Genomic DNA, 19,060 nt, shown 5'->3' on the forward strand with positions numbered 1-19,060 from the left:
CACTGGAGTTGCCCTGAGAACCTCACACCTTTAGGAACCGCCAACCAACAGGAACCTTAAAGTGACGTCAACCGGTCGGCGGATGGTTCCTGTCCTGGTTTGGTGTTTTTAGTTTTTTTTTTATCTGAAGCCACTCAGTGGGTTCTACAGAGAACCTTTTTATATTTTAAGGGTTTTATCTAAAACACGCTCACTGGGTTCTATTGAGAACTTTTTTATATTCCAAGGGCCTAGAGGCAACCCAGGGGGGTTCCTCCAATAACCCTTTTACATTATGCCACATAGAACCCTTGAGTTTTAACAATCCTTAAAGAACTCTTTCTTGAAAAAAAGATTGTTTGGATGAGAAGCGACAAACCCTTCTTCAAAAGAAAGGTTCTTCAGTAGCACAAGGTTCTGGGTAGAACCTCAGTTCTTCAGGAAGAACCTTTTTGGAATCCTTATCTCTCAGACATTTTAGCCGACTTCATAAATGAGATAAAATAAGTTCACCAGAGGACAGAAAGAGACGAAGACTGAGCAGCAGAGACATTAACCAAACGTTTTACAGTCATTTAGTGAACAAATGTCCTCGTCCTCCTCATCCTCTTCGTCCCCCTCGTCCTCCTCATCCTCTTCGTCCTCCTCATCCTCCTCGTGTCGTCGTCTCTCTTCGGGTCATTTGTTGTTCGAGTGCTTGTTGTGGATGAAAAGTGAAACCAGAGAGATGGAGGATGTGAAACAGGATGAAATGAATCAGAACGTCTCTTTTTCCTGATCACAAACTGTCACTTTGGAGAAAATGGCACCACCCTTGCCCCTCCTCCTCCTCCTTTTTCTTCTTCTTCACGTCATCTCTACATCACATGTTTGGTTTATGAGCAGCACACTGACACAGAGATGCTTTCAGCCCTCCTCCTCCTCCTCCTCCTCCTCCTCCTCCTCCTCCTCCTCCTCCTCCTCCCCCTGACCAGTAAAGAGGAAGCTGTGGTGAGTTTTCTTGAGTGTGTCTCCTCACAGTCACTCTTTTTCTTTCAGCGCTGAGTGTCAGGAGGAAAAGATCTCAGTCTTCATCCATCCATCATCATCTTCACTATCATGGCTCCATCTGTCCTCCTGCTCCTCCTCAGCCTGCTGAGCTCCTCCGGCTCGCTGCCTCCCCCTCGGACCTCCTTCCTCCTCAGTAAGTCCAGAAAACACTGAATTCTTATCATTTCTTCAGGCTCTGGACGTGTGTTTGTGTCCCTGGACGATAAACGCTGCTGGTTAAAGAACACGTGTCTCTTTGTACCTTTAAAAATGTGCGTCATGCCACTTTTTTCACCAGCAGTTTATCAGAGGTTGGGAGTCTTTTCATGGATAAAATGTCAGGAAACAGCAAAAATTTCATAATTTTCTCAGAGTTTAGTCTGAAGACTCAAATAAAAATCTGAATATTCACATTTGAGAAGTTGAAACAAGTGGGGTTTTTTTTTACTTTAATACATAAAAACAGCAATTAATTGATAGGATTGTCTTTCCTGTTGATTGACTAACTGGATGAATTATTGTGACAGATGTATTTTTACAGAGTTGTGTTTTATGTGATGTGACGGTGGAGACTTTTCTTCTTGTTTGTCTTGATCTTCTTCTCCTCGTGTGTTGATTTCCTCTGTCGTGAGTCGGTGTTGCAACACAGTTTGGTTGATGATGACGATAAAAACAACTTCAGTCTGATACGAAAACAGGAAAGTGATGAAATCTGTAGTTTGGACAGAATCATGGGTTCACGCTGTCGGTTCCTGCATGTGGAAATATTTTCAGTAACAGAGTCTGTTACAGCTGTTTGACAGTGAAACAGCTGCTTCTCTTCCTCTCTGAGAGTCAGACGTTGGCCGCCACCCTTTTGAATCATGAGCTGGAGACCCTCAGTCCACTGAGATTCTTCCAGTCCTGTTTTTTCTTTTGTGTGCAGCACAGTTACAGGATTAAACACACAGAGGCTTATAAAACTGCACCGGGAGAACATTTACATGAGGAATTTAATAAATTTGATCCAGTCTCTTTGTTCCACAGACGACAGCAGCAGCGTGTCGGTCGCAGTTTGAACATTTAGGAGTTTGTCTCACTTGTTTTCCAAATCATCAAACCTTGAGTTTGTTCCAGAGGTTCAGTCCGTCCTTTTTTTAGGCTCCTGCTCAAAGATTAAAACTTCTCTCTTACTGTTTTTTGGTGCTGCTGATTTATGTGATCATTTTCACACCACGTTGTGAGGAGACTGTCGCTCCCCTGACGTCCCACGCCTCTCAGCTATGTGAGCTGCATGTTCAGTAAGACGGATGAATGAATGTCTTACGTCTCATGTATTTTAATATCTTGACACAACATATTATGAAACATATTATGTGTTACAAAGTATTTTTAATTTTGTTGTTGAAAGACTGTAAGTAAAACCTTGTGGTGTCGGTCACATTAAATAAAGTTAGTCTCTAAATGACCTGCAGGTCACAGGAGATTTCATTTGGTCCCCCAAAAAAATCAATAACCGGAAGAAATTCTGCAAATTTGAGGTTCATATCTGCTGCAACCCTTTTATAAAGTATTTATAAAATATAATATTGATGAGCGGAAGAAAAGAGAGGAGTTAATTCCATCTAAATGTACTGATTTGTCCTTTAGTGTTTCCTGTTGAGATGAAATAACAACAATAAAAAGGCTAAATGTTAACGCGGCCTAAATGCATTTATATTTCATTTATATTTTAAATACCACACGTCTAAATAATTTAATGTGATGCAGACATGGTGGTAAAAATGATCAGGAACGTTATATTGTTACATTAATACAAAATATTCATGCACAGAACCAAAGATTTATTCATGAGGCGTATTGTGAATTGAGTTGTAAAAGTTTTTCATTTTTAAAAAGTGGTTCTCCAGAGTGCAGGTTTGTCTGCGTCTGTATTTAATATGTTGGACAGGAAGGTGCTGATTGGCTGTTATTGTGGCGAGGAGGAGACATCCTGATTTAAAGTAATTTCTCATGATGAAGGATGCATTTATTTTTATTTGCATAAAATAATCCTTAAAGCAGAAACATATCATGATTAAACATGAATTTACTGCACTTTAATGAAAGTGAACATTCACAGCTGCTGAAGTCTTTTATTATTTTCACCAGCATCACATTTTGAAGGTTTTTTTAGCAGGTTGTGTCTCTCTCTCTCTTTCGCAGTGCTCTCCTCTCTCCACCCGTCTGTCCTCCACTGTGCTCCTCTCTCCACCCATCTGTCCTCCACTGCGCCCCTCTCCTCCCTCTCCAGTCCCCGGCTGCTCCGCTGTGGGACAGCTTTGACTGAGAAACCTCACCGCTGTCTGTCCCCCGTCTTCAGTCCCTCTTGTCAGGTCGCTGTCAGACCAGAGACAGACTGAGCAGCTACCTGTCTGCACAAGAACGGCCTGAGTATCTCACCTGAGCGTCTTCTGTTCTTCATCTTATATCTCACCATCTTCTCTTGATTTCATCTCTTGTTCTTGACTTTTTATTTTTTTTGCTGTAGGTCAACAGTGTGTTTATTTGTCTCCTCCACTAACACCTCTGTGAGATCCAGTTTCATTTTGTGTTTGCAGTCATTCTGTTTTCTGTCCAAACTGCTCGTTACAGAAACCAGTAAAACACACAAAACCCAACCATTTCAATCCTGCTGTCATTTACAGTTATTCTTAGTTGATGACCTGTAAAACGCACCAACAAACGTGTGATATGTTACAAAGAACATGCAATGTATTCCTCTTTATTTTTTTTATTATTTATTTCAGACTCTTTATGAAAAACTGTAAAGTCACTACATCACAGCAAAAGAAAAGCTAACCGCTGTTAGCTTGTTTGCATTCGTACTATTAGCCTCCCAGGTGCTAATTTATAGTTTTCAGCGTGCAGGTTGCAGCTCGGAGGTTGTTCTCTTGTTTCCTGGGGACTTAGTAAAACGTAGATATCGGACACCGCGATGCACCAGGGCGCACCAGACCACAGCTGACAGCTGGGTCAGCACGTCAACCAAAGTAATATGTTAATGTAACTAGTAATGTAACTAATTACTTTCGGTAAGTAATAAGTAACTTGGCCAACACTGGCTGTGGTTTTAGTTAAACTGGAGGCGACCTCACATCCACAAGACTGAAACACAGCAGGGGAACAGATGTGCTGCCGCTGTGGACCTGAGGAATGACAGTTTCAGCCAACTCTCCACACGTCCTGAACTCAGTCCGTCTCCCGCAGCCTGTTGACAGACACGGTCCTGATTGGACGATTCTACAAAACTGACATCACAGCGTGTTAAAGATCAGCAGAGCTGCTGCAGAGAAACCGTCTGCTCTCTGGATCCACACTTTTCATCAGAACATTTTTATATTTTAAAACATTCCTCGTCTTGATACTCAGATTACCTGTTACATGTAATCCATTACTTCCCAAGCCTGGACACATGTAGTTAAAAGTACTGTTTATACTCGTGGACTCATGGAATCCCTCTTGTCCAATCAGATTCCTCGGTCAGAACTAATTCTTGTATAAACACACATATTTCAGGTTTTTATTGATAATATTTTGTATTGATGATCTTAATCTGCAAAGTGAAGAGTTCATAACTTTATTAAATAAATGTTGTGAAGGTAAAACTATGAAGGAACTGATGGTAATAAACTTGTGGCTGTAAAATGTCATAATCGTTGCCTTTCAGTGGCCGAGACAAAAAAACCATAAAACCCAGTCTGAGTCAGTGTTTCCATGGTAACAGACGAGCTGGTAAAGGGAAGTGATTCTGTTCGACTTAAACTTCAAACTGACACAGATGATCACTTCTGTGTCAAAGTGGAAATGAAGTGAAATGTTTGTAGGTCATCATGATTCATTACTCATCCTTCTGTCATTGAGGAAAAGACAGTTTCTAATCTCTTTTTTAAATTTATAGTTTAATTGTTATTTTTTAAAGATGTTAAATAGAGAATTGTCAGTTTACACACCAAAACATTACAAAAAGACAAAAAGTACTACGTCTCCTGGTTCGATCAGCTGCTCTCGTGGTTTTTAATGAACGTCTCTATGCTGATGATCCTCAGCTCTTTCTGTCTGACTGTCTCTGTCCAGACCTCAACCTGCCTCGATGATGGGACTCGACTGCCACTTCTTCATCAGTATCTCAGCTCCACCAAACAAAATCTGATTGAACTCTGGGCGTCCTGATTGACGACCAGTGTCTTCCTGAAATGTTCAGGAACATTTCCTGCAGAGGTTCACGTGTGAACGAGGATCAATATTCACGATATTCAGCACGACTCTGTTGTGAATAAAAACAGTTAAGTCTGATGAAAGACCGACCAAGAGTCACAGAGACTGCAGGCATCCAGCGATCTTTTAATGTCCCCCCCCCCCGACATCCAGACTCACCCCCGTTTTCTTCTTCTTTGGCACCATAAGTGTTGCATTACCACCATCTGCTGGACAGATTGTGAAATAAATCTTTACTTTACAATAACGACCTGCTCACTGTACATTATTCTGCTTGTTACATGAATATTTACCAGAAAATATCAATAGTTTGACAGAAAATGTTAGTTTTAAAATATTGTAGTGATTTAACAACAATTATTTTGTTTCTCGAGTCAGATGATCAGAGCTGTGTCCATAGCAACAGTCTGTTATAAAAAAAATAAGACGTTAGACTGCTGTAATTATCTGATCAGTGTTCATACATACTGGAGGCAAATTATAAAAACTAGTGTCATTTGTATGAATGTCAGTTAGGGTTGAGTGATGCGTTAAAATACACTAATTTCCCTTTTTAAACAGAGAAATAATTCAGTGTCACTGTGTCATATTTCATCGTCTGACCAGAGTTCACTGCAGCTTCAGCCTCAGTCTGTTAGCATTAACTGTTAGCATTAACTGTTAGCATTGTAACTTTACATCCGTCACAGCTTTTTACAGAGTTCCTGTTTTTGGGGAGTAACAGATTACATATGACAGGATTACTTAATCTAGATACAAATAAAGGTACCTGTATGACATTACAGTTACAGATAAAAAGGAACATTATCAAATTACAGTTACTTTAAGTAAAAATGCGAATTATTAGCAGGGTTAGAGTTTTAAAATAGAGAACGATATGGTATCAAGTACAGACAGAAACACAGCTGACAGTTTATTATCATGACCTCTGGTGGAAAAAATGCTTCGGCTGGAAAAACTAATAAACCAAACAACCAAAATAAAACACTGAGAGCTGCAACGATTCATCTGCATCTATTTTGATATTAGTTTTGAATTATTTTTTAATTTAAAAAAAAATCTAAATTCTCTGATTTCAGCTCCTTAAATGTGAATATTTTCTGGTTTCTTTCCTCCTCTCTGACAGTAAACTGAATATCTTTGAGTTGTGGACAAAATGAGATATTTGAGGATGCTGTTAGACTAAATAATTTAAAATTTTAAATATTTTTAAAGTAACCCCCCCATCCTGGATGGAAACATTAAAAGTCAGCGTGAGACGGACTTCTCGGCTGACTCAGGGAGGTTAGTGTTAGCGTTAGCGAACATTAGCATGCGATGCTGAAGCTGCTGGTGAGAATCATCACGTGAGCCGACAGAATCCATCTCTGTCTGCTAGGAATGAGAAGCTGCTTCTGTTTACGTCTCTGTGGGATCAAAGACGTCGTGTCTCAACAGTTCCTGTCCACTGGCACCTGCCGTTGACTGTCTTATGTTCACTGTACCGATGGAAAGCTTGTAGCAACAGTATCTAAGGAGGGTGGAACTTAGCAAAGGCACTTGACTCATTTTGAACGTGTCTTTGGCTCGTGAACAGTAGACGGATTCGGCCCTGCAGACTGTGTGAAACTGACATGTCGTGTTCTTATTTTAAACTCGTATCTGTGCTCAGAACTTGATCTGTGATACAGACTGATGAGTTTCTCTGAAGCTCTGAACCACATCCTCTCCAAACCTGAAGCCACACAGTCCGCCTCAGCCTCTGAAACAGGAAGTGGTGCTGTCTCTGTGCCGGTCAGCTGACTCTTTAAGCAGACTCACTGTTGTTATTTATTGTTCTGCGTTCTCCTCACAGCCGGTTTTAGTCTCAATCGGGTTAAGAGCTGGTTATTTACCGATGGCCACATCTTTGTTTAGTCCGTGTGAAGAGAGAGACGTGAAAAACTGCACGACATAAACGACCTGCTTTATTTCCACTCATGATGAGAACAGGTGCATGATGGGACGGAAACAGACGTACTGCAGTCCCCAAAATTAATGACAAGATTTATTTGATCCTTTGATACAGATGATTTCAACACATCTGGACAGAGTGAACAGATTAAATCAGTGTCTGAGGCTCAGTGTGAAGAGGTCTGAGTCTGTTCTTCAGGACAGGAAGTGTTTTATGCTGACTGAGGTCAGGGAAATGTTTTGATCGGGTCTTTAATACGCAAACACATAAAACAACAACTGTGTGTAACAGTGTAGGTCCGTCCTGAATACAGTCCTCCGACCAGCTGACAGGGGTTTGAGAAGGAAAGAAGTGATTTATTTATTTATTAATTTTTAAACAAAGTCTCTGATTTGGAGTTACAGGAAAAGTGAGATTGCAGAATGACAAACTGTAAAAGACATGAAAATGTTTTTGAACAAATCCGTCACTCTGCTCAGGCCCCTTCTGGACCACCTGCTCTGTAACAGAAAATAATATTTGGAAGAATAATTTCCTTTTCCTCTTTGCAACACTGGAGACAAACCCTCTTTATTCGTGGGGTAGTTTTACTGCCAGCAGCAAGTTAAATTCACAGCATCCAAACTAACCCCGACCCACATCTCCAGAGACGACGTGGACTCACCGAGTCCCTCTGTTGTGTTTGTGTCCAGACTCTGCAGACAGACCGCTGGTCCTCTTCAGTCGCCCCGACGTCCACAACACCACCACGCTGTTGCTAAGCAGCGACGAGTCCACCCTGTACGTAGGAGCACGGGACGCCCTCCTCTCACTGGACGTCAGTCAGAGTGATGTCATCAAGTTGAAGAAGAAGGTGAGCCAGACTTTACTTCAATTCCCATGATGCTTTGTTATAAAGTAGTCCTTTATAAACTCTTTCAGAATCCTGGATGGTTTCAGGCTCAGCTGTCTGTCTGTCTGTCTGTCTGTCTGTCTGTCTCTCTGCCTGTCCAGGTGGAGTGGAGTCCATCTGAGAGAGAAATAACCGACTGTCAGAATAAAGGGAAGAAGGCGATGGTAATGACATCACACACCTGCACCCTCAGTGATTTATTAAATGACTTTTATCTCCAGAATGTGAAACGTTACGATGCTAAGCTAAATGTTGCTCATACATGTGTTTTAAATTCATTTGTTCTGTCAACAAGAGTCGTACAGATGTGGACAACTGAGCACATTTTCAGACAGTTGATGTGACAGAAGTATTCAGCCAATCACTGTGTGAGGTGGGCGGGGTTATCAGAATGAAATATTATTATTCTAAATTATTTTTATCTAAATTTAAGAAAATAAAATCAAATAAGAAATCAAGATAAAATTGGTAATTGCTCCTTCCATAATGGTGATACCACAACAACAAGTGTATTGATCTTTGATTGGTGTTTAATTCTAGAGTAAATAAAAATATAGATTAAATACATTTTTTACTCAAAAACAAAAAAAAACAAATGCAGGGAGTTGACAGCCTTTTTCAGTCCTGAGTTCTACATCCTGTTTTTTTTTTCTGGCTGCAAACATCCATCAGTCTCCAGTAATAAGATACGGCAGCCTGTAAGTGGCCTGAGAGCCAAAACTCAGGGCAGAATGAGACCACGTCACCACTCTCAGTGGTCAGTGAGTGTGCAGTAAATGCAAGAAGTGTTTCCGTCTCCCATTAAAGGTCCGGTGTGTAAGATTTATGTGGATTTATTATCAGAATATGTCAGAAAATAAATATAATAGTGATTTCATTAATCACTGGACGTTTAAATATATTAATATTTTACTAAAAAAGGCTCTTAACCACCTCACATAAACATAAAAACTTTTTTGTGCCAAATTTAGTTTGACTTTTCTAAAGTAATACTTAAAAATGTGCACAAATATACACTGATGCAAACACGCCATTGTTGACATGTGTCACTGTGATTGGCTCAGCTGTTTCAGAGCGATGAGACCTGTGATGTGATTGGCTGAGAGTGTATTTATTAATAATCATCACACTCTCTGATCTATATTTACCTCCATCCAGCCCCTCTACACCTGCTGCTGCTGCACATACATGAAACACTGAGTCAGTCTGTCTGTCTGTCTGTCTGTCTTTCTCTGTCTGTCTGTCTGCAGGTCGACTGTCCAAACTTCGTGCGTGTTTTGCAGCCAATAAACTCGACCCATCTCTACGCCTGTGGCAGCTACGCCTACAGCCCTCATGATGCCTACATCGTAAGTCTCCACAGAAACATCAAGTATAATGTAGAATTCTGTGATGTGTGAATCACTACTGATAGAAATGATGGACAGGAAGAAGTTGAAATAAGTTAGTGTTTTTTCTTGTCTCCTTCAGGATGCTGAAAGCTTCTCAATGGTCCAACGGGACAGCGCTAAAGGCCACTGTCCATTCAGCCCCTTCCAGAGGAACACGGCCATCACCATTGGTCAGTCTGCCCCTCTGCTGGGTTTACTTCACATTGTGGAAATGAATTAATCTGGACAGACAGCTTTACTTGCTGCTAAAGAAGCTAACTGCTAACTGCTGTTAGTGGGCAACAGAACCAGGCTCAGCAGCTCAGCAGCCTCTGAGACCAACAGGGGATACAGTACTGAGGTCCTTCACTGAGTTTCCTCAGTCAAAGATAGCTGTACTACAGCTAAAGCTGCTAACCACTAACTGCTGTTAGCTTGTTTAGCTGTGCAGCTAGCTGTGAGCACCCAGTCCAGGAAGAGCTAGCTAACATGGGACGCTAAGTGCATGGGGGTTCAGCATTATCAGCTGCTGTAAATCGTACTTTTCAACCTTGAAAACAGGGAATGAGAGTAAAATGACAAAATAATAAGTCCACTGCAACAGTATTATTAATGTTAAATACTTTTAATTTTACTTTTGATTGTCAGGAAACAATATCTGGCATAAACTAATATTTATGTGTTTTCTTTCATGCATTTATTTCTTGCATTACCCATAAAAGAAATTGACGTGGCAGATTTTACAAAATGCACCCACCTTTCCTTTAAAACTTAAAAAGAAATCCAGCGAGGGAAAAGAACACAAGTCCTAAAATCCAAATTAAGTCCAACAAAACGCAACAAAGGTCTGAAATACAGGTGAGGACACAAAAAGACGACACAGAAACAGAGAGACACAAGGAGTAAACAGACACAGGTGGAACAAATGGTCATCAAAAAGGGCGGGAAAAGGACAAAGACATCTCTGTCTTCAGGATCTCCTTCACACTTTAGTAACCTGCTGTAACCTGTTGTCAGTCACACGTGTGTTTTAAAGCACAAACACAACCTCAGCTCTTCTGTTGATTCGTGTGCAGACGGCGAGCTGTTCACCGCCACGACCACCGACTTCAGAGGAGTCAAACCGCAGATTTCTCGATACCTCAGCAAAGATGGCCGCCCCGACATCAGCCAGGATCTGAGTGTCAGCTTACTGGAGGGTGAGTGACCCGACATTAATGCTGATGTCATGTCATGATCGATTAGGATGACTGATGGCAGCTAACAGCTTCGTTAGCCCCAGGCTAACAGAGCAATTAGCCCAAAGCTAACAGAGCAATTAGCCCAAAGCTAAGATAGCTGTTAGCCCAAAGCTAAGAGAGCTGTTAGCCCAAAGCTAAGAGAGCTGTTAGCTCCGGGCAGAAAAATTAAATGTCAGAAAATGTTGAAAAATGAATCCTGTCACAGACTTGAAAAATATTTTCAACAAATGATCAATCTGGTAATTATTGAGTTCATGTTGCAGTCTCAGTGACTGCTGCTGTAAACAGAAAATAAACAAAAGATGCTGATATCGGGCGCCCCTATAGCTCAGTCGGTAGGGTGTGCGCACCATGTATTGAGGCTGTTAGTCCTCTGCAGTGGCCGCTGGTTCAAATCCCGCCTGCGGCTCATTTGCTGCATGTCATCCCCTGTCTCCCACCCGCCTTTCCTGTCATACCTTCAGCTGTCACTGTCAATAAAGGCAAAAATGCCAAAAAAATAACCTTTAAAAAAAAAAAAAAAAAGATGCTGATATCACAAGCCGTAAAAACCTCCTTGTCACGTATTTGACACACATTTGTAAAACTTCACTGACTTTCAACAAACCACAGAGGTTTGAGAAGTAGCACAGTGTACTTCCTGTTTCTGACCTCTATCTGAGTCATTTCCTCAAAAAAACAAAAATCCCTCTGAATCCCTCAAACTTCACTTCCTCATAAGTCGTGACAAGTTTGCTCTTTCCCTGATTGATCATTGGTAAAATTAACTGATCGATTAATCAGACAGAAAATGTTGCTTTTACTAAACAAAACCAAACATGCTTTTCGCCTCCATCAAAGTTTTATTTCCACAGCAACATGTTCCACGTTCTCTGACAGCGTTAGAAATAAAGGCGCTAACTAGAACCCTATAAGGGTCGTCGGATTGCCCCCATGGTAGAACCACTTTTGGTTCTTCTCAGAACTTTTTTATAAAAGTTCACTTGGAACCCTTTCAAAGAGTTCCACCTAGAACCCAAGGTAAAGGGTTGTATCTAGAACCACCTGTGAAAGGTTTCACCTAGAACCCCATGTGAGAGGTTCCACAGAGAACCCTTTTATGGTGCAATAGTTCCACCTAGAACCCTCTCTGAAGGTTTTAACCAGAACCTTTCTACCTTTCTAATCCACCCAGGGGGTTCTACTAAGAACCTTTTTATATTCAAAGTGTTTTATCTAGAACATAACCAGGGGGGTCTACTGAGAACCTTTTTATAGTCCAAGGGTATTATCTAGAACATTTTTTTATGTTATGGTGCAAAGAACCCTTGAAAGAGTTCTTCAAGAATCTCTACAGTCCTTGAAGAACTCATTCTTCTGAAAAAAAGGTTCTTTGGATGAAAAGAACCCTTGACAAACCCTTTCTTCCAAAAAAGGTTCTCCAGAACCAGATTGTTCTGGGTAGAACCACAGCCTTTCAGGAAGAACCCTTTAGAACCCTTATTCCTAAGAGTGTAGCCTATGGAACATGTTTCAGATGTTTATTTGATGGTAGAATGATTAAGTTGTACACGATCGATCAAATTCTTAATGACAGATTAATCAATCATTGATTTTTTGTTATCATCTCTAGCTTGATAGCTTTGATTAGACGTCACAAGACACTGATTCACAGAGACCAGGGAAGAACAATTTGGAAAAAAAATATCTGATGGCGATATTCCAAAGGTTGACTGTATGATCTTTGAGACTGTAGAACATCTTCCTTACAGGCTCTTGTTTCTCCTCTGTTCAGTAAAACACTGTTTTCATTTTACATCTTTTTTTAAAGCTGAACTGCTGATATTTATTAGAAATTCACAGTTTCTTTTTTAGTCTCATTTATTTGGGGACCCAAACCAAATCTCCTGTGACCCACCTGAGGGTCCCGACCCAGTGTTTGGGAACACCTGCTGTAGACCACAGTGTGTTTTTAGTCTTGTTTGTATCCAGGACTGATTTTAAATTCCAGGTGTGAGGTTCGTGTGAATGTTTGTCGTCTTGGTTCAGCTGAGAACAGTTTCTGCTGTCGGATGTGTTTTCTCTGCGTTCACGCCACATGGCACAGCGCCCTCAGCTTCCTCCTCTTGTCTTCACTTCCTGTATTTCAGAGCCAGCCTTCGTGAGCTCATCATCCGACCCGTCAGACAGGAAGCTCTACTTCTTCTTTAGTGAAGTTGGGAAAGAATTCAACTTCGTGGACGAGCTGCGAATCGCCCGAGTGGCTCAAGTCTGCAAGGTGACCGTAAACACAGACAGGAGTGAAATATTAATCATCGCTTTTGGTTTAGTTCACATTTAAAAGATCTCAGAAGGTTTATTTCTCAGATTTTGTTCAGAAGTTAGCCCGACAGGAAGAACCTATTTCTACAAAAGTAGAACATCCTTCATAAATGAGACAAAATAAGTGTATTTAGTCAGATTTAACTCAAAAACAAAAGTGTTGATTGTATATAAATGATTATTTTCACAGCTTGTTGTCACTGTGTTGCTCTGCAGGACGACATTGGTGGACAGAGGACTCTGCAGAGGAAGTGGACGTCTTTTGCCAAAGCTCCTCTGATCTGTCAGTCCCCCAAACAGCTTCCCTTCAATGTTCTCCAGGATGTGTTCACCCTCCAGCCACCGGAGGGCGACAACGCCTCAGACACGCTGTTCTACGGCGTCTTCACCTCTCAGTGGTAGGGAGTGAAAACCTTTTCAGCTGTTACTGAACTGGTCTGCTCGTGGTTTGAAGAAGATCCACTAATTGTGGATCTCTGGTCTGGTTCAGGTCTTCGGGTCCAGAATCGGCCGTGTGTGTCTTTAAACTGCAGGACGTGAAGAAAGTGTTCACTCAGAGCTACAGGATCTTTGACATGCAGACACACCGGTGGAATCCAACGGTGGAGACACACTCCTACCTGGGAAAGGTGACAAAACGTCAGATGTTTTTTGTTTTTTGTTTTTTTGACAGTTAATAGAGTAATTATTCATGCATGTTGTTATTTATCTCCAGCAGTGTTGTTCAGATCCAGGTTTGTTCCACTGCTTTTTTTTTTTTTGTTGTTGTTGCAGGCCATCATGTTTATACCTTATTTCATACAGAAACCTTCAGTCACAGATGTGCTCTACTTCCACACACCACAAATCAGATAAAGTCAAGTGTAAAAAGACATCAGAACAGTTATTATGACAGAAGAGGAAACGGCGTCCCTCAGGGTTTTATTCTCGGCCCGGTTCTGTTCTCACTAATTTTATCTCTGGACTTGTTTTATTTAAAACCCTGACTGAAGGGCGTCACTGGATGTTTCGGTGTGACTCTCCCTCCATGTTTTCTCCACAGTGTGGACTGGAAAATGCCTCAGATTTTGATTTAGCGGAGGTGAAGAGGACTTTCCTGACCAGTGAAAACGTAAAGCCAGACGGACCCGGTCCGATTGTTGTTTCCTCAGCGCAGCAATACAGTCGCGTGGCTGCGATGAGGACGCAGGCAGCCAATGGGAAACAGTATACAGTCCTGTTCCTTCTTACAGGTGAGGCATCGCATTAAATAGTCCTCAAATACTTTTAACCTGGAGATAACAGGCCTGATGAATGATATTGTGCTGCCATGTCGCCTGTAAACATATATTCTATGTTATAAACTGTTTATCATTTTCTCTCTGATGTCCAGAGTCTGGATTCCTCCACAAAGTGGGTTTGTTCGATCAGGGTCCACAGATCATTGAGGAGATTCAGGTCTTCACACAGCCTCAGTTGGTCAAAAGCATCATCCTGTCCTCCTCCAAGGTAAACCTCACAGCTACAGGACAGAATGAAAGACAAGACGAGACGAGACTGATCAGAACTGGGATCAGCCAATATGTTCATAAAATGGTGGTTTTATAATTGTTATTTTTGTGCTGATTTAGAGAATTGAAAGGACGTCACACAGGTATCTGCTTCATTTCACCACCTGCTATTATTGTCCCCGGCACCTTGTAGATGATTGAAATGACTGATGAGGCAGATTCTACTAACTTCTTCTTTTGGAACTGGTTCTTAATGTTCAGACCTAGTTTCAGTCCATCCATACACTGATATCATATATGATATAAAACACAAGAAAAGAACATTAAAGCAAACAGAAATATACAACAGTGTGTCGTCTGCATAATGACAACAGTTGAAATGGTAACGAGTACATGTGAAGGGAACAGAAACTCTCCCATGAGACACAAATGATCAAAAATGTCTTCCTATCAGGTATGAAGGACATGAACGATGATCTGACAGCTGATCTGTTAGATGTCAAAGAATAACTGGTTAATATTTCTCATGTATATTACAGAGAATGTGTCACAGTGTTTTCTGGTCCTGTAGGGAGTTCTTTATGTGGGGACATCGGAGGGCGTGACTGCCGTACCTGTGGCCAGGTGCTCCATCTACAGAAGCTGCAGCCAGTGTGTCCTGGCCAGAGATCCTCTGTGTGGATGGAGCCGGACCAGGAGGGTCTGCACCAGTCTGGATGGACGTCCTGACAACATGTAAGTTACCTTTGTTAAAAAATATCTATAGATCCTCAGGGTTTATATGAGTGAAGCCTGCATGGAAACAACGGAAAACACCTTCTCTGATCATTAAAGTAAATTGTTAGAAAACTCTCAGACATCAATAGAACACACAATAAAGAAATCACTCGCGCAGCTCGACATCATTTAGAAAATGATTTAATGACAGGCTGCTTTAAGTTGTTCTAAAAGTTTCCCTGCGTGCAGTAATGTCACTGCAGCATATATTGTTAATATTAAAGCATCAAAATTAAAACCTGTAGTTCTAAACTCTCCTGATGGAAGTCAGGATTTATACACACAGAACACAGAATATTAATTAACATTAGAACCTGACGATCAAGGTGAATTTTAACAATCAGTGAAGTTGCAGCTGCTGTGCCTCATGTGTAAATGCACAGCGTCTCTCTTCACCGTATTTCACTGTCCTGTAACTCATCCTCTATTATTCTATTATGTTCATTTTTATGAGTGTATGAACAGGAAAATACTGCGGCCAGATTTTTGTTGGTCAGTGGTTCACTCACTTTCTGCTGCCTCAAGATAAAGCACCAACAATGCGTCTGACCACACCTCATTTTAAAACCAACACACCAACGGGCAAATTGCAGCAGACAGATAAAACCCCTTGTACTTTGAGTGAGTCTGTTATTAATAAATATCACCTTCAGCCCTGCATGATGACTGACAGGCTGTCGTTTTACTCCTCAGAGCTCAAGACCTGGAGGACGCCAACGTGGAAGAGGAATGTCAGGGACAAACGGAGGCCAGTGTGGACACAGGTAACATCTTCCTTGATGAAGTTTCATAAATCCACTGACATCTCCAACACTTTTAAAGGAAACTATTAGTGGATGGAGGTGATACCTGAACATTTTGGAGAGTTCATCTTTTGATCTTTGAGACTTTTAAAGTCATGTTTTTGTGTCTCAGTGACTAATGGGGACAACAAGAGGGCTGCAGCCAGCAGAAGTGAAACTAAGCTACAGCGTAATTCCTCAGAACTGTGAAAGTTCTTGTTTTTTCCCACTAACAGGCTCTGATTGTTCATCTAAGTGAACAGAACCCTGCAGACACAGAGCTTTTTGTTAAAGAGTAAGATCCTTTTTGTTTCACCACACACCGATGTTTAAATTCTCTCACCAAACCACAACCACCTACAACTCCCTTTGTAAAACTGTAACTTTAACATCACTATGATCATTCAAACTGTACAGAAACACAATAAAAGTCATCCAAACCGTCTTGGTTCATCTTTCCACTGTTAGAACAAACACTGACTCTGGTTTGACTGAAATAAAGATTTAGATGTGAAAATATCAGAAGAGGAGCGAGAGGGAAGTCAGACACTAGAGAAGGACCGAGGAGAAACGGTGCGTAGAGACAGAATATTTTCACATCTAACTCTGAGAATTAAGAGTTTATTTCAACCAAACCAGAGCTGGAGACTGTTGGAACATTGGAAAGACGGATCAAGACAGTTTTGGTGAGTTTCATTTTGTTTCTGTTCAGTTCATGATGTAAAATGACTGTTCAGCAGATGGAGTCTGGTTGGTTTGGTGATAAATCGTCTGTTTATGGTGAAACAAAGAGGATTTTACTCTTTAACAAAGACGCTCTGTCTCTGCGGGGATCCTTTCATAATGTTTCAGACACTCTGAGACTGTCAGCGCGAAAACAGCAGCTTTTAGTGGACAAACTTTGCAGGTTCACACTTGTCTTTAGCTGATGCTGTATATGTTTGGACTTATTTTTCACGTGACGGGATTGTGACAGGATGAATGAATTGATTAATTGGTTTGAGTCAGTTGCAGCTCTAGAACCGACCAACAGACTGTTGGTTCCACGCTGCTAGCATGATTACAAACTGAAAACACTTCTCTTTATTCTGCATCATCACTGCTTCGCACTTGTATTTATTCTAAATTTTCTGTCCCACAGAATTAAACTTTCGTTTGAATGAAGCAGTGAGACTTCTGTGTCTGAAACCGTCCAACCTGGCCACCCTGACCTGGACCTCCCCTCGATTCAAAGACCTGCCAGAGAAACTCTTTATCCAATCAGCTGACGGCAGTTTGAGGTTCCTCGCCACCGCCGACACGTTCGGGACCTACCGCTGTGAGGCAGAGGAGGGAACACACAAGGAAGTTGTTGCGAGCTACGCCGTCCGACAGATCGCTCCTCCGCGCGCTCCTCCGCGCACCATGACTCCAAAGGCCGACAAAGACATCATGGACAAGTCCTACGAAGACATTTCCACTGAGAAACCAGCTTTTATAACACAACCTTCAGGAGACCCCGAAGATGAAACGATGAAGGACGAAGGCAAAGCCACAACCAATATTTTCACCACCAGTTTCTCCGTTAGCAGAGATTCTGTACTGAAAGACGCCACATCCTCCACAGAAGACGCCCACTTCGATGACACTCAGAGGAGGACAGAAGAGAAGAGTTATCACAGCGAGCTGGTGGTCGTCTCCATCATGCTGGCCACCTGCGTCTGCGTCCTCATCGTCGGGGGTCTGCACATGTGGCGCCAAAGGAAACCCAACCTCAAAATGAGTCCTCTGGTCAGTCCGGAGAACGGCAGCAAAACCAATCATTCTATGGAGAGCGTTCCCTCGCTGAGCAGCCCCAAGGAGCCTGACGTGAAGGTGGTTGAGTAACAACGTTCCACGGGAAGACGACTCGATTCAAAATTTTGTCTTCAAGAACTCATTATTCTGTGTCCCTTCATGGTGGTCCGGTCACTTTGTGCTGCGGTTCCGGTCCAGGATGCTTCAGCCTGGATCTCTGACTGTGAATAACGATGAAAGATGTGTCTCCACGTCTTGCTCTGTACAAAGATGAATCCTCTGATATGAGCGCTGCCGTCATCTTCTGATTATGTCATTTGGAGTCAGAGCGTGTGCAGCAGTGGTCGGGGTTGGAACTGTGGTATCATGGCCCCGCCCACAAAGTGAAAACCCCCTTTTTATATAATCAGATAAGTAACTAAAACTAGGACCTGACTGAAACTGGAATTTGGAGGACAGATACAGGTAGAGCTACAGATTTTGAAAATAAATCTGATAACGATATATCAGTTGCACTGTAAAAAATAAAATTAGTTGAGATGACTTAAAATTTCAAGGCAGCACTCTGCAATAGATTTGAGCCCAACAAAAACAGCTGACCTTTAATCTTTAGTTGAGATAATTTACTTTTCCTCTTTAGAAAAACTTGAATCTTTGAGCTTTAGAAACTAAAATTGATCAGAGTGAGCTGTGAACCTAATTTGTCACGTCTTAGAGCCTGAAAAATTAAATAGTTTTAATTGAAAATGTAAAAATTTTAACATTTACTTTCACTTTGATGAATTTACTTTTTATTGAATACGTTTTGAGTTTTGCTTTAAAGTTTATCCAAAGAGGAAAAGTAAATTATCTCAACAAAAGATCAGTAGTTGGTAAAAATGATCTTTAATCCACAGATCAGACGGACAGAGTCATAAAACTTTACATTATAATTACTGGTGATGAGCTTTAGGTGGCTGAAATAGGATGAAGTGTATTTGTGGTCCGCAGCATGGAAACAACTGAAAACAGCTTCTCTGATCATTAAAGTAAATTGTTAGAAAACACTCAGACATCAATAGAACACACAATAAAGAAATCACTCGCGCAGCTCGACATCATTTAAAAAAATGATTTAATGACAGGCTGCTTTAAGTTGTTTTAAAGGTTTCCCTGCGTGCAGTAATGTCACTGCAGCAAATATTGTTAATATTATACTGTAGTTCTAAACTCTCCAGAGGAAACAGAGGAAATCATGTTTAGAAGCTCTGATGG

General features: G+C 41.3%; 1 protein-coding gene across 1 annotated transcript; it reads left to right on the top strand.

The window, feature by feature from the left end:
• Positions 1 to 925: 925 nt before the first annotated feature.
• LOC146322010 (semaphorin-4A-like) lies at positions 926 to 18,685 on the top strand. Its single transcript, XM_084727344.1, has 14 exons — positions 926 to 1,162; positions 7,870 to 8,030; positions 8,171 to 8,233; positions 9,320 to 9,418; positions 9,540 to 9,630; positions 10,516 to 10,638; positions 12,810 to 12,937; positions 13,198 to 13,379; positions 13,472 to 13,610; positions 14,024 to 14,213; positions 14,354 to 14,469; positions 15,043 to 15,206; positions 15,942 to 16,012; positions 17,172 to 18,685. The coding sequence occupies exons 1-14, from the start codon at positions 1,078 to 1,080 to the stop codon at positions 17,894 to 17,896; spliced, it is 2,337 nt and encodes a 778-aa protein (XP_084583470.1). The 5' UTR covers positions 926 to 1,077; the 3' UTR covers positions 17,897 to 18,685.
• Positions 18,686 to 19,060: the final 375 nt, after the last annotated feature.

Source organism: Lutjanus erythropterus, chromosome 9 (genome assembly GCF_056507025.1).
Source record: "Lutjanus erythropterus isolate fLutEry1 chromosome 9, fLutEry1.hap2, whole genome shotgun sequence".
NCBI lineage: Eukaryota > Metazoa > Chordata > Actinopteri > Lutjaniformes > Lutjanidae > Lutjanus > Lutjanus erythropterus.